The 23,815-nt window shown below is 40.8% G+C and overlaps 2 protein-coding genes across 2 annotated transcripts in view; one reads left to right on the top strand and one right to left on the bottom strand.

Moving 5' to 3' along the window:
- Nucleotides 1-1,798: 1,798 nt before the first annotated feature.
- On the bottom strand, nt 1,799-5,847 carry LOC112560121 (fibroin heavy chain-like). Its single transcript, XM_025231709.1, has 4 exons — nt 5,691-5,847; nt 4,598-4,846; nt 4,059-4,204; nt 1,799-3,832 (listed from the first exon to the last, which is right to left on the bottom strand). Exons 1-4 carry the CDS (start codon nt 5,694-5,696, stop codon nt 2,899-2,901), a joined length of 1,335 nt encoding a protein of 444 aa, XP_025087494.1. The 5' UTR covers nt 5,697-5,847; the 3' UTR covers nt 1,799-2,898.
- A 16,644-nt stretch (nt 5,848-22,491) lies between these two features.
- The window catches only part of LOC112560423, a 48,259-nt gene continuing 46,935 nt past the window's right edge, over nt 22,492-23,815 (top strand). The window contains exon 1 of the mRNA XM_025232280.1: nt 22,492-23,444. The gene's annotated coding sequence lies outside the window, so the exon portion shown is untranslated. The remainder of the gene's footprint in view (nt 23,445-23,815) is intronic.

The following is a 23,815-nucleotide window of genomic DNA, read 5'->3' as shown; positions in this document are numbered from 1 at the left end:
ATACAGATATTTCTGGTATCAGATACTCCTAAAGTCTGGCCATCGCCGCTGTTGCTGCAGTGATCCTGAGACATCATTTGAAATGACTGTGTCCAGGTACTTCAAAGAATGCACCTCTTCCAGTTCTACACGTTTATCCGGTTTTCCGCTTTGCAATCCAGTGATGCTTACCATGACTTTGCTCTTGAGCATGCTGATCTCCATCCCGAATGCGCTCGTGATGTTAGCGAAGCTTGTCGGTGAGGATCTGTAACTCTCTGTTGCTGCTGACATCAGATTGACGTCGTCGGCAAAGCCTCAGCTTCCTCCCTCCGATAAAGGTCCATTGCGCACGATTTTCTTCAAGTAGATGTTAAACAGCATTGAGCACAGACGGTGCACACCTACAGTCGTTAGAAAGAACTAAGAACAAAGAACAATGAACTCCAGGAGCCGGTGTACGGTTCTTGATAGTGAGTACAAGGCCATCTACTACGGGGAATGCCCGTAGCATATTCCATACCCTTCGTGTCATACTCTATCGAAAGCCTTCCTGAAGTCAAAAAAAGTTATGGTAGATATACCATGTCATGCTGCCTGTTCTTTTCAACGAGGACTCGGCTGCTGAAGATTCATTCAACAGTGTTCTTGTGGGTCCGGAATCCCGCCTGTTCCTCAGGAGCACATGGAAGGCAAAAAACATTAGTGCTGAGGCGGTTTTGGTAACACCTTACTTGGATCAGAATCTTAAGATGACCAAAACCATCAGTAACAAGCTTGATCGTTCTTCGCACCAGATGCCTCAGACCTAACTCTTTTGGTAGAAGGGTGACCTGAGATTGTCTTCCCTCCCGTGGCCACTGCTTGGATGATCAGATCTTTTGATACAGTGTGACACATTGCGTTAACTAGTAAGATAATTTTTTAATCCCCTATTTCCTCAAATGTTTGTCATAAGCTGCACATCTGTAACACGCAAAAATGTGTTGTGTAGTTAAGGTGAAGGCATATATTGCAAGTATTGCATTCGACCTCAGTTATCATGTTAAACACAGTTTTCTTTAAATCTTTTCAATAAAACTGTGCATTTTATTGAGAAAAACCGATACTGTATTTGTTTCTTCGGGCTTTCAATTTATTCTATCGCTGACGTAAGTTTCTGTTTAGATTGTCCTTTATTGGAGAAATTATATAACAGTGAATCAGATTTTTTTTCCTTCCTTTTCTTTTTTCTGTTTTTTTTTTTTTTTCAGGTGTGCAGGGGTCAGCAAGGACGTTTCTTTTGTGCACCTCACTTTCTTCACGAAACTCGCCATGTTTCACGAATCAAGGAAGGCCACAACACGCATTTGCGACTACTGTATATTTATCAGGTGCCTTGTCAGTTGCCTGCTCACTGGTTCTTGTTTCTGCAGGTTCATAAAGAGAAACATATTTTTGAGAGTGTTTACATGTCAGAGTCGGTCTCTGCAGTGCGGCAAACATTTGGCATTGTTTTCAGTGTTGCTAGCGTGTACTGTTCATATCGAATTTGTTTGCTTTGTCGTTGTCTTTGTCATCTTTGGCTTTGCTTTTTTAAATCATCTTTCATTTTTTTTCTCCTGCTTTCTTCCTTGTTCCACTTTTTTTCTTGTTCTTTGACAAGCTTATAACAAAACTTGAGTTCGAGGTGGATTCTCTTTCGATTATTTTCGTTAGCCATGCACGCATCAATTGCATAACCCAAGTACACATTCAGAAAAACAAATTTTTTAAGCTCTCTCGCAAACAAACATACTCTTACAAACATATATTGTAAGCAAAAACAGAAGATTTGTAGTAATGTTTACATCCAACTCCCCTTTATTAAATTCGTGGTGATCTCTTGACATCAAGCATATTGCTGAGGTATTTACACGATCAAACTTACGACAGACTGGGGAAAAAAGCGAGAGGGCTAGTTGTCTAAGACCTTTGAGTACATCAGTCATACTAATGTCTAAAGTTGCGCTGCTCGCACTCCTAAGAAAAAGAATTAAAGAGTTCCCAAAATTTTTATTTTCTGACAAGGAAAGACTCAGGACGTTTTCAATTTACTGGGCGCTTTAATAGCCGCCTTTGTAGGGGCCAGCGGCGAAGCCACCATATCCCCCAAGGCCACCACCATAGACACCGCCAAAACCTCCTCCGACGCCGCCGAGTCCTCCGGAGCCGAATCCACCGACAAGACCATCGCCAGCACCAGCACCAGCGGCTGCAGCACCACCGAGGACACCACCAAATCCAGCACCAGTGCCTGTACCAGCGCCAGCACCGGACCTGTTAGCAGCACGATCTGCAGCGCGGGCAGACTTGACGGCGGCATCGTTGCTGGACTGGATTTTGTCGCCCTTCCAGGCCTCGTTGGTGTAACCGTCGTGTCTGGCACCAGCGCTGTCCTTGGCTGCGGCGTTAGCATTCTGGAAGCCGGATTTGTCCTTGACCCAGTGGGCGTTGCTGGCGTCCTTTGCAGCCTCGCGGGCGTTAGCGAGTGCGGCCTGGCGGCGTTGGCATCGTAACCCTCGTTCCAGTTGTTAGCGCTCTTCTTGGAGGCCCAGTCCTGGTTGAAGGCATTGTTGAAGCCGAAGACATCGTCCTTCTGGTCGCGGTCAAAGTTGAGGCGCTCCCAGTTGTCACCGCCCTTGCGTTTGTTGTTGTAGTACTTCTTGATGATTTTCTTCTTCTCGTCGCGGTCTTGGAGGTTCTTCTTGGCGTTCTCCTTTGCCCAGACGTCCTCGTTGAAGTCGTTGCGTCCCTGATCTTTGGCCCATTTGCTGGCGGCATCAGCTCTCTTAACATCAAAACCGGAAGCAGCGTTGTCGGACTTGCGAGCCCAGTCAGAGAAACCAGCATCCTTGGCATCAGCTTTGTTGTTCTTGTCGAAGGCCTGGTCGCGGTGGCTCAGCCAGTTGTCCTTGCTGAAGGTGTTCTGGTTACGCTTCTCATAAGCTGAAGCATCGCTGTTGCGCAGTTTGGAGGCGGAAGTCTGGTCCCAGGCAGCAGCCTGATCATTGGAGCCAGCGGCTTTAGCGACTTGACCATCGGCGTATCCGGCAGCAGGGCCCACAGCGACAGGGGCAACACCAGCAACGCGATGCCAACACCGCCAAGGGCGACAGGACCAGCAGCATAGGCGGCACCAGGTCCGACGAGGACAGGGCGGGCAGCGTAGCCTCCAATACCTGCAATACCATAAGCAACAACACCTTCACCCTGACGGACTCCTTTGCCTCCAAAGACTTTGTTGTTACGGCCATAGCTGCTGTCGGCGAGGGCGAGGTCCTTGTAGATGTCGCTGGCGGATCTGCGGGTGTCGGTGAACAGACCGCTGGATCCCTCGCTGGTGTCGAGCTTCTGGGCCCAGTCCTTGTTGCGTCCGTTGGCTGCGTTAGCACTGCTGGCACTGCGGGCAAAGTTGTCCCAGTTGGAGTCGGAGTTGGAAGCTCTACGTCCGGCGGCGGCTTTGCGGTCAGCGCTTTGAGCATCAGCAGCGGAGGCCCAGGCTGCGTTCTTGTCGATGTTCCTGTCGTAGGAAGCGCTCTTGTCAGCATAGTCATCCAGGGCGTGTGCGCTGGCTGCCTCGTCCACCTCGTAGCCACCGTTCTCGGAGTCCCTCAGATCGAAGCTCTTGTCGTAAGCGTAGTCGATGTTGTCCTTGTTGCGGCGGCCATTGTAGAATTGATCTCCCTTCTTCCACAGCTGAGCGGCATCAGCAAAGTTCTTGTCGTTGCGCTCTCCCCATTTGTTCTGAGCGATGTCGGAGAAGGCAGCCTTATTAGCGGCACGACTTCCAGCGTTGGCAGTGTTGTGCCAGTCGCCAGATTTGGCCCCAAATCTGTGAAGTGAAATACATTATTCTCTTTAAACGAAACAGTCATAAAGTTTCGATATTTTTTCGAAGTCTTCTTAGTGATATGCTTTTTTTTTTAACGTTCATTCCTTTCTCCGATTGATAAGATGGTCAGTCTAGTTTCTAATTATTTCCTATAAAATCACAAAATACCGTTAACTTTTATTTGTAATGAAATAAGAAATATAATTATATAACCCGCCATACGTACCCACTGCTGGCAGCCTGAGCCTTGTCACCAGAGCGGGAAGCCCGGTCACCGTATGCACCGTTGGTACGTCCGTAGTCGGAGGCTGCGTTGTTCCAGGTGTTGGCGCCGTAGGCTTTGCGGAGGGAGTCGCGAAGAGCTCCTGCAGACTGCAGACAGAAAGAGGAGAACAACGTGTAACAGCGTCAGTCAGTTGAGGGCAGATCACCCTCTGGGTATTCTTGACATAGCATGGTAAGTCTTTACAAAATGAATATCCAATATTTTTCTCAAAGAAATGCTAAAAATTGGAAATTAAATCATTACACGAACATTTCCATTCACTGTTACAAAATTGTAGTCGTTGTCAACACATTCTGGTTCTTTTTGTCCTTTTTTATCTGTGTGTGTCCGTATGTGTGAGGATTAGCGGAAAGATGTGCAGGTGAGTGCGTGAGTGAGTTTTCATGCTTGGGAGAGAAGATAGCAGGTCTGGCAATGAGAATGATGCGAGTAGTAATTAATCAGCATGAGTGTGATTTTTTTGCTGCGCATCCTCTTACTCTTGCAGCGGCTCCAGAGGCGGCTCCGCCACCGACGCTACTGGCTCCAGCGCCGACACCGTTTCCACCTCCCACAGCGTTTGCTGCTCCAGTTCCGAGGATGCCAGAGCCTCCTAGGACTCCCACAGGTGCAACAACTCCTCCGACGAGTCCCCCGACAGGGGCAACCACTCCTCCGTAACCACCATAGGGACCCAGGTATCCACCCAGGCATCCCGCCACCATGGACAAGCAGACGACTAGAAACAACTGCAAAAGAGACAAGCCTTGTGTGCTATGATGTCAAACATTCCGATGATTTGATTTGCTCTCATGTGAAGGGTATGAAATAAGTATTGCGGTTTTCTTCAAATCTTTTTCCCTCGACTGACCGACACTGTTTTGCTTGCAACAAACAGTTAAACAAACAGAATTACGCAGTTAGTTCCTGAACCGGAATAGCCATCAGAATAGCATTTTTAGCTTTTGTTAGTCCTCTTCAAATACCTTTTCCTAGTAAATTGCATTTAAAGAACTCAAATAAAATTATTTTTCGTATAGTTTTCTAACTACTACCTCGCATTATTTCCTTAGTTTCAAACTGAAAACTGCAGAAAGAAAATTATGTCTCCAGAATTTTGTTCAAGATTTAGTGATCGCCATGTCGGTTATTGACCTAAAATATCATGCCTCCCACGAAATAAAGCAATGTAAGCTCTAAATTTAGGTAGGAAAATCTAACTGATTACCTGAAAACAACACTCATTTTACTGTCATATGGCTAGCATATGGTAAGAAAGGCTAACCTCAAAAAAGTGACGGAAGACTTCTGGCAAAGGTAAAATACAGAGAAAAACCTATCTGTATTCTTAAAAAAAATAAAACTTTTGTCTTTTATAATTTTACAGTTATGAAAAATAAAAAACATTTTTGCAACAAATAAGTTATCAGTAAACCAAACAAATTGCCTTGTCGGAAAAAAAGTCGAAAGAAACTACGGTTTTCTCAATAAGACGATGAACTGAAAGATTACAAGATTGAAAGCGTAGAAAGAGTTTGAAAGATAAACTGTTAGCCAACAGATTAGGCACAAAGAAGGGAAAAGAGCTCAAACCTTCATGGTGTCTGTTTGACTGGCTTCAACCACTCAAGGACTGAGACTTGGCTGAGCTTACCGCTCTGCAACTGTTGGCCGAGGGTCTTATAAGGCAAGCAGCCTCCAATAAAGTTTACGAGCAGAAGACATAAAATTCTCTACATCTGACGATTGCTCACATAACCTCATGAGCGTAACAAGTGAAAATAGCTTGGCCATGCGTAAATTGGGCTGGAGAGGGGTTTCACAGTTATTTTTCTGTGGAAGAGGGTAGAAGACAGTTATCGTAAAAAAGAAGTAAAGCTGGAAGAGATTGAATAACACAAAAGGATGATAAGACTGTCAGAAGCTTGGACAAGCCAAGGTATTGCTGATCTGCACAAAACGAGTGAAGGCAAATTATCATATTTAATACGCCTTAAACTTCTGTTGTCCTTTAGGCATCCTTCTCATTATTCGTGAGCGAAGAGTTAAAACAGGATTTTAAGACTCTGGCTTTGCAACGAGAAGGGAAGATGTCAGAGAACATTATCGCGTGAAGATGCGAGAGTTGGCGGTCTCAAGCAACTTTGTTAGGGAAGTTTACTTAAGATAATCCTTCAAAGAAACTTAGGATTAGTTGCTTGACGAAACTTCAATTACACAAGTCCTTCGTTTAATTTTGCTAAACTGTAACTTAAATTTCCTTTTTTCAAATACATTAATTTCACACTATGAAGAGTAGAGATGTGCTTTTTTTTTTCTTCGTTAGATTGAGCAAACAAAAAGCGTTCTCGGGTCATTATCTTTTTATGGTTTGCTGACCAAGCAGTGTCCCTTAATTACATCTTCAAAGCAAATATGTGGGTGCAAAATGCGCCCCAGATTCCCCTGACATCTAGACAGAGATGATAAATAATTATGCGTTTTTTGTAGAACGATGTCGTGTTTTATATAAGAACATCGTGGATACAGGACAGGCTTTCTTGAAACTCTGACCAGAATGTTAGCGGTAGGAGGATGAGGTGGGGTTGGGGAAAACGAGCATTGGACTCTGTCTTCTTGTCTGTAGTGAGAAACGATAGCAGATGGTCTGTAACCGTAGACAACCTGAGCTCCTCTCTTCTACAGTTTGCTCGGCTGTAGTCGACATTCGCTGATGGCGTGAAGACCATCTTTGAAAATTGGAAAAAACGCTTATCGTCCTCCCGAGCTGGTACTGCAAAGTCACTCCAGGTACTGATAGCAACTTCCGGACGATATTTTGGATTCGGACTAAGACTTCTGAGTTTCATTTGGACATTGTTTCTCAACCTCGTTTGTGAAGGCTCCTTTCCTCTACATGTTTTCGGTTTGTAAGTTCCCTGTCAGTTATAAATGTACTTTGTCAGACTCTAAATTTCATTTTGTGATTAATGAATACGCGGATTTCCCGTGATAAATTAAATGAACTGTTTCATCAAATTCTCAATATTAATTCTTCTGAAATAGCAGCATAATGAACAGCTCATTTCAGTAGCTGCTCTCAATCTCCCTGATTGCATTTATTGTACATTAATTTTTTTAATCTTAAATGCTTTATATTATTTTCAAAAAAATGATTCTGACACCATTTTATTTTTGTCTTTGTGTGTTTTGCAACTCAGTAAAAGAGAGAAATAGATGTTGCCTATTGAGATGTTTGTCGTGACGTCATCAAAAGATGTGTAGAGGACAGCAAGCCACTGCTCGCTCAGCTCGCCGTTACGGAACTATCACGATGAAATAACTATAACCATGCTAATTACTTCGCTGTTTTTTCATGCATGGACACTAAAGCATGTGGGCTCACCCGACCCACACCCTATTTACATTCACCGTAGCATGCGCACACAGAAATAACAACGAGTTTATTCCACGCGTGCATACGAACACAAATAATTGGCCGCTGTTAACAGAGTTTCCTTTGAAAAAGTCTATTAATATTCCATACACAATTTTCATAATAAATTTAGCTTTACTGACACGTATTCTAAACAAAGTCACATTTACGTTGTTGAAATTGAGCACGTCCACCAAAGTAATACATCTTTTGATCACAGAACACTTTACTTACAGATAGCTGTTGTCAATTAACAGGACACAGTAAGTTCTAGAGTACAAATGTAAAAGATCATGTACACATCGGAAAACTTTGAGGATGACCCAGTTAGCTGAAATCAGAAAGTTATGACTTTTATTTTAAGGGTAAAATTATTCAATGCAAAAGAATTGACTCCCAAAGAAAATAAAAATATCACAAAGACAACTTTGCAAGTTAAATAGTCAATGTGATATTGGCGGAATTCTGAATAATTTTCGTTGTGAAGACTTTGTAGATTTAAGTTTATGTGTCCCTTGTTTTCTGCTTGTAGTTGTGTGTGTGTGTGTGCGCGCGCGCGTTCATGAGCATTCTAGTAATAGGAAACAGTCTCAGTGACACACATCTCTCTCTATATATATATATACAAAGAAGCGAAGCATAATCAAATAATAAAAAACCATTAAGAAAGAAAAAGTAATAAAATGTGTAATAATGCTTTCACGACATAGGGTTATAAAGGGAAAGATTGATGTAAGAGACAGACGCACACACTCACACGAGCGAACACACATGCAGACACGCGTCACAAGGCAACAAACACACTTTCTGACATCAAAAGAGCACAACTTGCAAAAATATGTTCAACCCACATGCATCAATATGTTCAAGCATGCACACTCATGCACACATAGAAAATACAAACACCAATATTTCTGTAATTAATAAGGCCGTTGGTCCAGATCAAGAAAATAAATTGTCACTAGGATGCTCGAAAAAAAAATCCCCCAAAACAGTATTACAGTTTTGATGCTTCCCCCAATCACACAGCTTTCCACAACACACCCATCGGTCATACACAATTTTTTACACAAAATTGTTATTTTATAACATTTAATAGACTTGCTGACCGCATTTAACCCCTACAGAAATTCATTCTTTACATATATATATATATGTAGACAGTAGGCACTACACTTACATATATATCCATCTCATGTATAGAAAGGACATTAAAAAAAGAGAAAATGCATGTGGACTCTCTCTCTCTTTCTTTCTCTCTGTCTCGCAAACACCCAAACATTCACCCAAACATTTTCTGCAACCATAGCCTGCTATGCAAAGTTAAGCCAAACCTCCATTTTATTAAGAATTAAAAATACATTATAAAAAAACTGCATTATTATCTTTTCAGATCACATAACCACGATTAAGTATTGTTCATACCTATCTCTCAAGTCATGATAAAGAGGACAAAAATATAAGTATTTTACCCTCCAGTTTTCTAAGCAAATAGACAATGCCTTGCTACTAAAGAAAACGGTTCTTGTGGCAATAAATTTATGAATCACCAATTGTAAAACGAGCCTAGGCCTTTCTTATGTAAATCTTGCTTATAATGTCAACATATAATTCTCGCTGCAAGAATATTTTAGAACTTTTAGTTACATCAGAGCGGGAAATACTTTCCAGTGTCCATTATCCAGTGTAATGACCTGCGCTCGTCATCCGGATAATCAAAAATAGTTTTAGAAGTTTGCAAATGTTAGAATTGGTGAATTATCATGCACTGTTTGACTTCCGATGAAAGATTAGCAACTGATTCTCTACCTTCTGCACCTTCAACAATTTGTAGAAATTAATATAACAACTTTGTTTCTTTTCACTCCCACACCGGACCCCGACATCTCGGCAAAAATTTTCTCACCTCGAGGTGCGGAGACCAACTCAGAACGAGGTGTCGCCTTCACGGACCGTGCGACCCACACACAATCTTTTCCAAGAAAAACCTTGAAGCAAAAGACAAATGTCAAAACTTCTTGACGAATGGCAGTCATCAAGGGAGGAGAGTGTTAGGAACGAGTCCTCTGCATCGGATGAAGTCTGATGGTTTTTCACAGCAAGTGGATCGTCTGACTGGTGCACAGATGCTATGCTTTCAATCCTTTTAGAATAATTCTCAGAAACCCATCGACAAAGAAAACTTAAGCAGTGACAAATGTAGTGTACATTCCTGTAGTCGAAATTCTTGGTAGCAAAGTCTTGGCGGTCTTGTGATGTCTGACAGTTTTTTAGTTTGTTTTGTTTTAACCGATCCCGGATACCGAATGCACGGTTAATCGAAGACTCGATAATCGAAGTTCTACTGTACTTATTAATGACTACAAGTGATTTACATCTTTAATACATTCTGTTGATACAATTATTCATCAAAGAACAGCTTAGATACTGATACATAGGTTTTGCTGTGAGAAAATGTTCCATCTCACATACGAATGGTCATAAAGAAATCCAACTCGTTACATGCTCGTAGAAGGTAACAAAGGTAACAACTAAAGGAATTAATAACGGCATTGTCAGAGGGACAATGAAGGCCATTTGGTATTAGAAACCTTGAACACATCACCAATTGCCTATACAATCATTTTCACTAGAAGTTTTATTAACATCACTGTGATTTATGAAAAGTATTTATCATGCGGTTTCTCGGGGTGTAGAAGGCAGTCCTGTCACTGAGGAAATGGTGGTGTGGACGTGGAACTAGTCTTTTACTCCAGGTCAGCAGCTAAGGCTTTAGCACGGCAAAACAGCCGACCCAGTAAACATGCTACACATGCTGAGAAAGTAATGTTTGCGTCGAACGAGATCTGAACACACGACACCAAATCCTTGTGTAACATTCTATCACTGAGATTCAATTCGAGATATATATATATATAATACAATAGTTTGTGTGGAAAACAACTAAATTGTTACCTAACAATACATTCTCTTTTTCAGTTTAAAAGAATATTTCTGAAACGCGCACAGTAAGAATATCATATAAAGATATTTGAAAATGGGAGCACACGCTTAGTTACATCATGACATACCCATGAACGGATGGATAAGTTCTATGCATCTACATACCCACTTAGTATAGGTATGAATGGACACGGTGATCATTCATAATTGGTGCTTCATAATCCGGACATTTTATTTCCAAATTTAAGTAAACAGTTTATATGTATATTGATATTTTTTACCATGTCGGTCAAATTTACTAATATTTGACTATTTGAAGACTGAGTCGCTGGCAACAAAGTGGACAAGTCTTTTATTTCATTTACTCTTCTCTCTCACACACACACACCAAGGGGAGAAAGAAATAAATATTTTACACCGATCCAGCAACTAAGGCCTTATAAACAATTGCCACGTGTGGACAGAAAACAGTCTGTAGAGACGAGATCGTAACCCAGGACAACCATTCCTTGCTAACCGGACCGCCTCACCGGATACACCAACACAGACAAAGAGTAGAAAGATAACGAATGAACAACATTTTTTTATTGCTTAGTTCATGTGGCCTCAATATTGCAGGCAGTGAGCACAGCTCACACAATTTTAAGGATAAAATATTGCTATTCAAATAAAAAAATCTTAATACATGTTTGAATAAACAATTCCATCAAAAGAGAATAAAAATAACAATAAGGAAATATTCGTTTAGGATCTGACAGTTTTTACGTCTTTTACAATAGTAGTAAAATAATTAGGCTTGGCAGGTAATATATGGTGTATCATTGATCAAAGTTGAGAAGGTGCAAACAGATTGGGGAGATGAATATTCCGAAGGCAGGAATCTACATCTGAAGCTTTTAAGGTGAGTGCATTGAAAAAGTAAGTGTATTTCATTGTCTTATGAAGGTGTGGCAAAGAGAACATTCCAAATTTGGCCTTAGGGCTGTTATTTACCTTTATTTGTGGACCTTTAGAGAAGAGATTACCATTTGAAATCTGATTAGAGCAGGGATGCCCAACCATATCCGGCCCGCGACGCGGCGCCATCCGGCCCGCGAAACTATGCCCACTGTGCAGGAAATCGGCATGTTAGTAATAATAATATAAAAAACCGAAAAAAACGAAAAAAGGGAAGAAGAAGTATTTATCCCCACGTAGGGGCGTTTCCCAATCTTTTTTTCGATGGACGAACATTTCGATTCAGTTCTCCGACTTGGTGTCTCTACGATGCAGCCGGACATTCAGAAGTTGGTTTCGGGAAAACAACTTCAAATATCCCACTAATTAGTACATAATTAATGATAAGTACAACTTGTTTCTAATAAAAAAAATGGTATCTGCTCTATTTTTTTTTTCTTTTTTGCATTTTTGCGGTGAAGTGGCCCGCGACACGGCTGTCCGAAATAGATATGGCCCGCGACACGGCTGTCCGAAATAGATATGGCCCGCAGGCCGAAAAAGGTTGGGCATCACTGGATTAGAGCATCTCTCAAAGCTTTGTTGTTGACAGTATAAATAAGGTTCCACCTGCAATTCCGACTTAAAGTTCGCATAGAATTAAACTTAGAGCTGTCTGTAACATGCCAATACCAGTCTTGTTTATATGACAGTCAACAAGACACACAGAGAACTTTGTCAATATTTTGAACACCTTGATTCTTCCAGACATAGGCCAAGCCATACCTGTACAGAGTGCTCAACCAGCGTGTTACACGTTTTACGGGGAAGTCTGCTGGAGTCAAACCCCTTCAGGTGTAATCAGTAGCGGATGCACGAGGCTTTGGAATACAGTCAAATCTCCCTACTATGCCACCTACCGGGACCGAGCAAAAGTGGCATAGTAGCGAGAGTGGCATAGTAGCGAGGGTTCGTAAAAACGCTTTATTTGTTCAAGTTACCCGTCAGTCCAAGCAGGGTGGGCAATTAATTTTCCCAAGGGGCCGCATGAGAAATTGGATGGTTTTAGAGGGCGGACTAATATATTAACTCAGTTTTACCTAATACTGTATGTATAGTATATATACTGGCGGGCGGGTGGGCGGGCCGGTCAGAGACAGGAGGCTTTGCCCAGGTCTGGTCCAAGCTCTCAAGAATCGTCGGCTTCGCTAGCTGTCTCCTCTCATTCTCCCCTCACCTCTTCATCCTCCACCCCTCCCAACCACATCCGCGCACCTGCATCCTGTCGCTAGTCGACCCCCTCACACCTTCCCTCTGTCACGTGGCTGTCACCGGCCAGCGCACCACCCCACATTGCAGCTCCACCTCCCTGTGTGCGTGCTATGTTCCATCACCTAACTGCAATGTCCCACACTACCATAGAGTATAGTAATCGAGCCTGCGCGAATTTCACAACTTGTGTCTTTTAACAGTCACAAAAAAGTGGCATAGTAGGGAGAGTAGGGGTGGCATAGTAAATTTTTTTTTACATTGAATTTATAGTCGGGACCGAGCAAAAGTGGCATAATACTGAGAGTGGCATAGTAGAGGGGTGGCATAGTAGGGAGATTTGACTGTAGAGGGGAAATGTACCTGTCACCTAGACTATATCGTTTGGGGTTCTGGAGCTGACATCCAGACATTTTTTAAAATATAAAAGTATGCACCATTTCTACTGGGATATTACTTTTAATCCCCATATTTCTGAACGCAGCATTGTTATCTGGCTATCAAAAAGTACAAGATCAGGTGTGAAGTCTTGGATTTTCCAAATAATTTGAACAATCCCTACTTTCGTTCTTGATGTCAGATGAAAATGACAGTAGTGAAAAATAAGCCAAGATATTCATAGGAGTTTACTTTCACTATGTTATCATTGTATGTTTCTTGCTAAGTAATTATATTAGAATTCTCAAGGTAAGGTCTATAGTGCTTAAGCTAGATCCACGTGAAGGCATACGACTGTGCATACAGACTATCCTATGCAACCTGATTTTATCACTGTCTCCATCAGCTGCCCTACTTATAATTCACTACTAGCCTCATCTCTCCCTTTACCTCAACACCCATTGTGCTTGGACACTTCCCTGTGTCGTCCTTAGCAACAGGGATGTGCACTGTTTACTCACCACTACCTCCATCACCACCACCACCACCACCACCACCACCACCACCACCACCACCACCACCAGTCGGTATGGCGTTCGTTGTGGGGCAGTGTAAAAACATAGTCGCACTAAAAATAGTTGCAAAAACGCAAAGAGACTGCACCCTGGTTGTCTGTGTCCACACCCTGATATTATGTGACATCATATATTCGCGACTCCCGTGTCGTAAACAGTTCACTGTCTTAAAAGTGGGAGCGCTTTCTCTCTTCCCACTGTTCGTCCGGTTTATTGTTGCCCTCTGCTCTTTCCCCTTTATTCTTCCAATGTTTGTGTCCCTGCTGTTTCTTCCATAAGACTTGTTGCTTTTCCAGTGCTCTATATATATATATGAATAGTTTTATGCATATTGTTATAAAAGCCGTCACTTGTTGTTCAATGTCAGATGGCGCCGCCCCCTGCACCTTTCATCATCTCACTTATGGCTTTCTCGCGACTACATTTCCATAAGAAAACGTCTATTGTTCTAAATGTTTGTGCATTTCGTGTTTCCCCATCTCTCCCTGCCTCCCTTTCTTTTTCTCTGTCTCTCCATCTGTCACACACAGTAGGACACCTCACCGTCCGTGTGTCCGTATTTTTCTGTGCGGGTGGTGGCGATAGTAGTAGAAGTGTGTGTGTTGTGTTTATATTCATGCTTGTTTTTGTTTTGTTTTTTGTTTGTTTTCGTTTTGTTTTTTTTTTGTTTTTGGTTTGGTTTTTTTTTGTTTTTTTTGGGGGGTTTTCTATAGCTTGTTGTAATCTCTCTCAAACGTTACTCCTTTATTGTGCTTTTTATTTTTACTTTTTTACTTTTATATTTTCCTTGATTTTTTTTCTTGTATATTTATTATAAATGTGCATGTCTTTGTTTTATATGTTACACAGAGTATGTAGTCAGTTTTTATTGTAGATGTGCATATCCTTATTTTTTAGAACACACAGAGCGCACATTTATCTTTGGTCTCTAGTGCAGCCAAGTCGACCCGATAAGAGCAACGGCCTCTCCCATTTCGATGACAAGGAGTAAGAAAGAGAGGGAGCTGTTACATAATCGCACTCAGTCGGGAGGCCGGTGACCGTGAACGATCTCGCCCCATGATGAGAAAGGACAGCTGTGACAGGCGTCGTATGTCTACGTCAGCCATTGTGAGGACAACAGATCTCATCTTGATGTTTCATATTATTAAAATCGTATTCTGAAAATCGTGAGTGTTTGCGTGATATCCCAAGCTCCTAAGCAACATCCCGGATGTCCTAAAGAAAAGGGATACGCTGTAGACTCTTTAATTCGACAAGGTTATTATTGTTGTTACTGTTGTTACTGTTGTTATTGATCATCTGACTATATGTAGAAAGCTATTCTTGGCTCTGTATATCATCCATGACCCAAAAATCCGACGATTGAAAGGTCAGGAGCTTAAGATCTCAAATCCCCCTAAATTATCTGTATCATTTTTTTTTTTTTTTTTTTTTTTACCCGCAGAGATGCATCTTTCTTCGCAGAGCTGCGATTTCAACAGACAGCATCGTAAGAAACTGTTCATAATAAATCACAATTGATGTTGTGCTATTATGTCCATGTTTGTCTTTTCTTGTTTTGTTTGTTTATTGTCTAGGGATTTCTTACTGCTATGTGTTGGTCTGTCAGTATGCTGGGTCTATCAATCGTATATTTGCATTGTTTTTGTAAAACAAATTGTATCGTATGTTCAGAAAGCTATATAAATTCACTATATCCACTTTTTTATCATCATCATCATCATCATCATCATCATCATTATTTAAAATACATTTTATCTATTCTCAAGTGCTCATAAACAAACTTGCTCACATGCATTAAACCTGTAAATTTTTGTCTTAGGTTTTTGGTGGTGGCAAAATTCACTGCTTAGAGAACGCCTTCTAGCGAAAGGTCGGCAAAATAAATCAAGTCTTTTTTATCCAAAAATGTTGTGGATGGGAATTTTCTGTTACATGCAATAAATTTACAATAAACTTTTGAGATGTTCCCAGATTGAAAAACATCAGAGTGTGTTCGTGAGAAATGTTTGCCATAAGTTTTGTCTTATTTATTGCTTTTTTCTGGTAAAATGTATTTAGTTTCAATTTAATGAATCCCGTGAAAAAGAATTGTAGTAACTTATGTTTTATAACTCGTCGACATAGACTGGTGTAATGAACTTACTTTACTGCAAACACTTGTATTGCATTTCTTCCTGCTTTACACACATATACACAAAATATAAAACACCCACACACATACACAAAATAAAAACACACACGCACAAAATACAAAATACAAAATACAAAACACACACATATATATATATCACAACACATACACACAGGAGATAAAGAAAGATGATAAAAAGGAGACGAAAACATGCCTTAAGTCCCTCAATCTAAAAAGACAAAGTTTCAGTTGACATTCGGTTTATTTAGATACGTTTTGCTCGACATTTTGTATATTTTGTTATTGAGACAATGTAGACTTCTTTTGTTCCTACAATGTCAAAGTAACACTAAAACAACCTAACACTCTACATCTCTATGTTTTGCTGAGTATTTTTGAACGCTCCAGACTAGTCCTATGTACGAGTGCAATGGGTATTTTTGTTTCAGGTAATAATCTTGTCTCATTGCTGCCTGTACTTAAATTTTATGTCTTACATTCAGCAGGGTGCAGGAAGACATAAACAAGTCTGCTTGGGAAAAGTATACGCAAGACTGCCCAACTTAAACCAACCCTTCAAAAAATAATTACGATACGAAAATGTTTTGCACATTCAAAAATGGTTGTTTTTCTGACACATGGAAAAGTTGATGATCACAAAAATGGTGATCATCACAAGGATGCTGAAACAGACATAAACTGCCAACATGTCTGCCTCATGCACAGATAACTTTATAAGGATACATGCGAAAAAAGGAAAATAAAAGCAATTACTCTTGCAGATTCGCAATGAGCTAATGCAAGTTGTTTGTCAGTATCTGGGAATATAAAAATGACAATGAATGTAAAACGTTGGTAAATCATATTTTGCACTTAAAACAAAGGAAATTAAGCAGCTTTATGTATACAATAGACGTGTGTTTATTATTAAAGCCGACAAGTAATTTACACCGAGTTTTATGCCCATTATTTTTTAATAAAGGAACAAAGAATGAATTGATCGATACAAATTAAAGGAATATGGAAGGGAAGAAGGCATGATGGAGAGAAGAAAGCATTAATTAAAGAGGAGAAGAAACTTAGACACCATATTGTATTAGACAAAGCAGGATGCAGATGTGGTGTGTTGTGAGGAGCGCAGATGCAGCAAAGAACAGACCCTAGGTCCAAATCGGCAAGAAAACTGTTAGAAGTAGCTTCTTGTCATTGCAAATTTATATACAAATCGCTGTCAACTGTTTTCACATCTACAGTCATTTTAATCCTTGGTCCATCTACTTCAGTGGTGACAGGCTTTGTGATTTAAAAATAGAGAGACTAAAGGCTCCACGGTGCAAGGGGAATAACTCTGTTTTGTCAACAGTGCTTTTTTCTTACTGGAGTTGATGAACTTTGTGACTTCGTGTCTCCTCTGACATTCACTTTTTTTTTTCTTTGTCTCCTCAGTCGGCTTTTATATTTCTCAGTTTCATTGATTTTCTTTTTTATTATATTTTTGTTCGTTTACCGTTCTTGTGGCTAAATGTCACGAATACTCTCCAGCGCAACATTCACTCACACCTTGATATTTGCGTGTTGTTCTGTTGTAACAAACGGCATCTGTCTCTTGCAGGCCTTGTCTACTTGAAAAGGCTTACAGGAGATACATTATCCAAAGAAAATACACAAACTAAAATACCTTTACGCTCCAACACACGCGCGTGCACACGCAAGCACACAGACACACACACTGCATCTCCAAGTTAACTAAGAAAGACAAATTTCAGTCTAATGGCAACTCTACAATGCAAAAAAAGTCACATAGGAATTACAAATCTAAGAAAAAAATAATCCTTCTGAGTTTCAGTTAAAAAGCAGGACTGGGTTTTCTTTAATGGAATAAACAACTGGACCCCTAGGAAGAAAAACTTAATGATGTTTTGGACATATACACACGAACTAACCACAGTCGTTAAAGGTTAATAGACACAGGTAAAGACAGTTGGTGCAGATGCACGAACGAAGCTTTGACGGTTTGGGTTTGTACTGGACGCTCTGATATAGGTTTCTTCGAGGTGCCATGTCTGTCGGACCAAAGTAAGTCTCACACCGATTCTCAGTCCAGCGGTCCTTCTATGTCGCAAACGAAGCTAGAACCTTCTCGGGTGTAGCTTTAAGTCTGACGACACTAATACTGTACTTATTTTTAAAACAAATTTATAATATTTTTAGAAAGAGGTCTGTATCAAAGACCTTATTTTGCAATTCTAACTGCAACTCTTCCAAACCGAAAAACGAACAAGGTGTCAAGATTTTTACTGAACCTTGCAAGGAAGGCAGAGCTCCACTCCCTATTCGTAGCTCGTCAGTGGGAATCTGTGTCTCGATGGAGAAAATTTAGGTATTACGTATCCGGTTACCCCTTCTAGAAGCTTCTAAGTATTTATTTTTTAAAAAGACTTCAGACTCCTCTTTCAACAATCTCTCGTTTAGCAGGTGTGGCTCGACCCTCCACACAATAGCCACACAGCTTTCACACTAAAATAACCCTTGTGTCCATTGTCCGTGATTTTAACGTATTTCCACGTCGTTGTTACGTTGACTGAAACTAGCCATGACTTGCCTTGTTATTTTGGCAGAACAAAAGAAAACAATGAAAGAATCCAGTCCTAGAAATTCTTGCAGACAATATATTATTTTGTAGTTTTTGTCTTGCGCTAACATTATCGCTGACACCAAAGCCCAGAGACACATTAAACTCACCCAACACTGCCTGCTACAAAATGTCGTTGCAGGAATCTTAGCCAATATCATTGCGCCGTATCATGTAGCCTCGCCAAAAGTCGGGTAGATGACTTTTTAGAGTGCCTCAGAGATGGTAAGATGGATCTAGCACTTGAAATCTGAGTTGTTGTAAATTAACAACTGGTGGGAACTGGCAGGAAAGAAGACAAAATGTTGGCATTATGCAGTTTCTCTGGCTCTCTACCTATCTGTCTCTCTGTCTATCTGAATACCTGACTCTGTGTCTGACTGACCAACCCTCTCCTCTCTTTCTTTCTCACTTTCTCTCCTCTCCACCTTCGCTCCTGCAGCTCACCCTGGTAACTTTGGAGCTTGTTTTTTCTGTCTTCCCCTGGTAATATAGCTCTGGAAATCCGACACCACTTCCCTCTCCATTTCCTGCTCTTAGGCGTGTGTCCTTCTACGACTCGCTGTTCTTAGTTGGCAGGAAGAAATAGGATAGGTAGGGCAGGGTAGGATGAAGTTTGCAGTTATAGACAATTTTTATTTCTCAACTTTGGAACCACCAGACTCTTAGACTTGTGGTTTATTGTGCTCTGCAAACATATTCGTATACAAAGTCACAACACATATGGAGACAGATTTGCAGACGCACTTACATATATATATATACACATAAACAAACACATATATTTATTTAGAAATATATGCACATATTTATATCTGTAAGTAGAAAAGAGCAAACATTGACATGTTAAAGCAAATCGGCATTAGCGCAATCATTCATAGGAATACACTTACAAACGCCTTCATATAATATATATACACACACATGAGCAACCAATCACGCAAACAAAATATATGGTGGAAAATCAGTTCAAGATGTTGCCTGTTATCAGATTTTTACATCCTTCTTTTATATTCTTAATTTCTGTCTGCATTTATAAGTGTAAGGACTATCGCCTCCTCTGTTGAGCTTCTGTCTAAAGAGTTTGTCACACCTGTCGTTGTACCACGTGCCACGTAGTCTGTCAACCTTTGTTAGAAGGAGTATACAAAAATATCCACTCTTAGAGTTTTGAGAGATTACTATTTAGTTATACCTGAATGGAGATCAAAGTATTCTCTTGATGTGGAAAAAGGCAAGATTAGGAGTTTTCATGTCTGCAACGTTTGTTGATCAAGCGAAGCACCCCTATATAAGAGTTATTGTTTATATATATATACGAGGATATTTTTTCTTAAAATAGCTGTTATTTTGTCGTCTGACCTTATCACAGCTTTCAAACACATGGAAGCATCAAAATTAAGCATAGGTTTCTGCATAAGAGGAAAAGTCGACTAAGACTGTTTATTTCCGGTGAGCGAGTTTCCAGAAAATTGAAATCTTGAAACTTCAGAAAAGTTTTTTTTTCTTATAAAAGTAAAGGATGCTTATTGCTCCCACGAAGGATAAACAGCTGGAAAAAGATATATTTGTGTGTTGTCGAAGAACATAGTAACGTGGTTGATCATTACTTCGACACACTAGAGCTTGTCACAGTTTGAGACAGACGCAGCGGTTGACAAAACTCGTCCGTTTGACCTGTCATGGGTGGTTGTGAGCAGATCTTGCATTGAATGACCAGTCTACTCCTTCACGCTGACAAGACACTGGCGAGATAGGAAATGAAAAAGCCGACAGGACATATTTTAAGTGAAATTTGATGGAATAACTACTCGGACTCTTGAGAACTTCCTCTTGCCCTACATTAACAGTTATTTCATTCAGACTCTAACTTCTGTGTGTTTGTCTGCGTGCTCGTGCGACAACCCGTTAGCACTTGTATATGAGCTCGTAGGTGAAGCAGGAACTGCAATTCTGAAAAAGGGAGATAACTAAAGTAGTAAATTTGAAATTACAAAAGTTGCACTGCGCTTGGAACTGAATGACACCAGTAAGATACTTAAAGACCAACCTGAATGGTTTGCGGTTTTTTCCAGATATCAGTAGATATAGGCAATATAAAACTAACCTGTAAAATTCAGCCTCCAAAACCCATCCGTTAATTCATTATCTGCTACGATTAAAAAAAAATAAACTTTGCCACATAGACTTCACGTGGCCGAAAAATACTTACGCTGTCTCTTCAGTGAAATTCTCTGATATTTTGCCTTTAATATCATTGTTTAACTTTTTTAAGCATCGTATGCCGTTCTGGATTAGGACATTCCAAGACGAACTTGGGCATTATGTAATCTTATTTTTTCTATAGAATGTCTTTAAAACAATGTACAGCTTTATTGCAGGATGATTTCTTGATTTCAGTCTCAGCGGGTGTCTTCATAACCTCTGGAGTTCCATACTCGCTTCTTTAAAGCCTGTTGGCAAGCGAAGTTTTGGCATTACTATCCAGCGCATGGTGTTTGGTTTCAATTCATCTCTCTTTCGCTGGTATTCCAGCCTGCTGTCTGCAGAGAATTAAAGACCAACCTGAATGGTTTGGGTTATCTATTGCGCACACTGAAGAGTAATATTACAACCTTTGAACGCAGAGCAAATTGAAAAACATCGTAATTTTCAAGAGTACCTCATGAAAGAAACCGAAAAAGATAGCTAAACGAGTGAGCAAGTGAGTCTTCTATATATATATAATTGTCATTTACAAACAATTATATATTTGTATATGACAATTACAACAATTATATGACCATCCTCTCATATTTGTCATCGGGAGGAATAACTGGACAAACGGACTGACTGAGAAGGCTCGCCCCTAGGGCTTATCTTGAGAGGGGTATACAAACCCTGCATGGTATGGCAAGTCCATATTATATTAACCAGTCAGTTGTTTTTCTCCGTCCACCTTGGCATCGACCACCCTCCAAGGTACTTTGAAGAACGGTCTTCACAAAGTGTCGTGGCGCACCAGACCAAATTCAGCAACGTTGCCGTTGCCAGGACAAATTTTCCAGAGCCCATGAGGGTAGACACATACATTTGTTGGTCGTCCATTATATGCAGAAATTTAGGAATAGTCTCTTCAAGCACTTGTCATAAATGAAAGATTACATATTAAGGTTGTATCAGCCGTTTGTTCTTCCATCTCTACTTGTGTGTTTACGTGCTTGCGTGCGTGAGTGTGCGTGTGTGTGTGTGTGTGAGGGGGGGGGTAACCTTTGGTAGGCTAACTTTCCTTTTAATATTATTTATTTAGTTTGCTGCTATGTCTCGTGGCGAAATTTATTTTAACATGTTTCTGTAAATACATCAAAGATGAGCACATAATTGACTTTAATGTCGCTAACATCTCTATGCCCATCAAAACTACTTTATAAACCTCCTCAGATTGATAAACTTGTCTTCAGAATAACAGTGGCGATGTCTCTGAGACACATTTCTCAAGAGCAGTGAATGCGTCTAAGGACTTCATTACTGGAAAAGCAAGCGGCTGCCGCATGAACATCAAAACGAAAAAAATGAACACATAAAACATAGCCACGTATAGAAAGATGAGATCATTACAGTTTCAGACAACTATTTTACCTCAGTCGCCTTTTTAGTTTTGTTTAAAATGTGTCTACGTTCAGAGATTTTGTTTGTTTGTTTTGTTTGTTTGTTTGTTTGTTTGTTTGTTTGTTTGTTTGTTTGTTTGTTTGTTCCCAATAAGTCTTCTAATTTGTAAAATTCTTCTGCTCCTTTCGCAATTCCTCATCATTGATCATCTACATTGCTCATGTTTGCACGATGTCTGTTGTTGCCTGATTTACCATGTAGTTCATTTTGTAGTCCTTTGTCTGTGTACTGTTGCTTGTTTAGATGCACAGTCAACGCTCTTTTCCCCCTTTTTACAAAGACAGGTATTCAGCAAAAACATGTTTCTCCAATGCCGTGAAACTATTAAAACATATGTTTGTTAAAACAACTGAATTCGACTGCACTAAGCTATTTCCATATTTTTTAAAGAGAAACTATTTTAGAACGCCATCTGCACAGCATTGTGGGTTTTTTTTTAAAAGAGTAGCACTGATTATTGACACTGTAGAACCGTAGAACTGTAGAAAAATACACAGAAAGTGTGGAGCTACCTACCTAGACATACACCACACATACGTACGTACACACATCTGTATCATCTAGCTGGACTGTCCGTCACCACGTTGCCTGTTGTTTCCCAATGACAAGGTCCTCAGCACATCCCTTCCTCTCGCATCCTTCAAATCTGTGGAATGAAACCCTGATGAAGCTGCAGCCCTAACCGTCAGTTTTCGTCGCCGTCATGTAGACCACTTTCAGTCAAGCATCTTCCCTGCAAACCCTCGCCAGTTCTCATCGATCACAAGAACCTTTACATCAACCTCAATACATTTTTGAAGGAGAAAAACCAAGACAGTGTGCTTTATGTGCAAATGCATCGTCTTTCACTCTTCTCCTTGCTTCACCTCGTCTCGAAAAGTTTCGCAAGAGTCTTTGTTGGTCAGCGAGGCTTAAGAAGGAAAGGAGGGGGGAAGGGGAGGATGACAGTTATGTAGTTTAGCCGCCAACAGGGAGGGACATGACAGGGCGTTTGGGGAGGGAGAGTAGACTGCATCTAGTCATGCCAAGCGAGAATCACTTCTCCCAGTAGCCCTGGTCTCAGCATCAGCAACTGAGCTCTCTCCTGACACCTCCGCAATCATTCACCCTCCCTGTCTCATCCACTCCCCACCGCCAAAGGTGTGCAGAGGTCTGAGCCTCTGTCTCCGTGTGTCCCCGCCTCTCCCAGCTATGTTTTTGTGCACCGTTGTCACCATCACTAGTCCGTGCCCACGCAATCACCTTCCTACCTCCCCTTGGAGCAGCTCTCACGACAAGGAGGACGGAGAGCAGCGACACCAACAGTCTGCCGTGCGTCGTGCGCCGTGCGTGTCTACGGTGCTGCGCGGCTCCTCGGCGCCGGTTACGTTTCTTCTCCGCGGGGGCCTTTGAGCTGGTGCCGCCTGACTCACAGGTAAGGTGCAACACTTAGTCGCCTGACTGTCGCAATCCTTTGCTCTTCCTTTCTTCTCCATTCTCGTGTGTTGGTTTGCGCTTGAGTTCCTTGCCGAGTGTTGTTCTCACTTTCAGCAATTCCACTTCAACTTTTCCTGTCCGCCCTTCTCAACTTCCTCCATAAATACTTCATGCTTCAAATTTCTTGCACTCCGGAAATTTTGAGAAAACGTGTGTTTAAATTCTTTAATTTTTTTAATATTTTTTTAAATAACAAATTAAGCTTAGTATGCATTCGTTTAAGATTATGTTTAATTCTACTGCTTATTTCAAACAAAAAATTTAAATTAAACAAGGAATAAACTTAAGAGCCAATGACTCAAGTCCCTT

Source organism: Pomacea canaliculata, linkage group LG3, assembly GCF_003073045.1.
Source record: "Pomacea canaliculata isolate SZHN2017 linkage group LG3, ASM307304v1, whole genome shotgun sequence".
Taxonomy (NCBI): domain Eukaryota; kingdom Metazoa; phylum Mollusca; class Gastropoda; order Architaenioglossa; family Ampullariidae; genus Pomacea; species Pomacea canaliculata.
The sequence above is the reverse complement of the archived record's forward strand: the minus strand, read 5'-3'. Positions and strand labels throughout refer to the sequence as shown.

Bases quoted from the DNA above. Each gene is read 5' to 3' on its own strand.
- LOC112560121 (XM_025231709.1), bottom strand. The intron at 4,205-4,597 runs GTAAGAGGATGC...TTCTGTCTGCAG, and splicing joins CCTCTGGAGCCGCTGCAAGA to TCTGCAGGAGCTCTTCGCGA. The intron at 3,833-4,058 runs GTACGTATGGCG...TTCACTTCACAG, and splicing joins GCTCAGGCTGCCAGCAGTGG to ATTTGGGGCCAAATCTGGCG.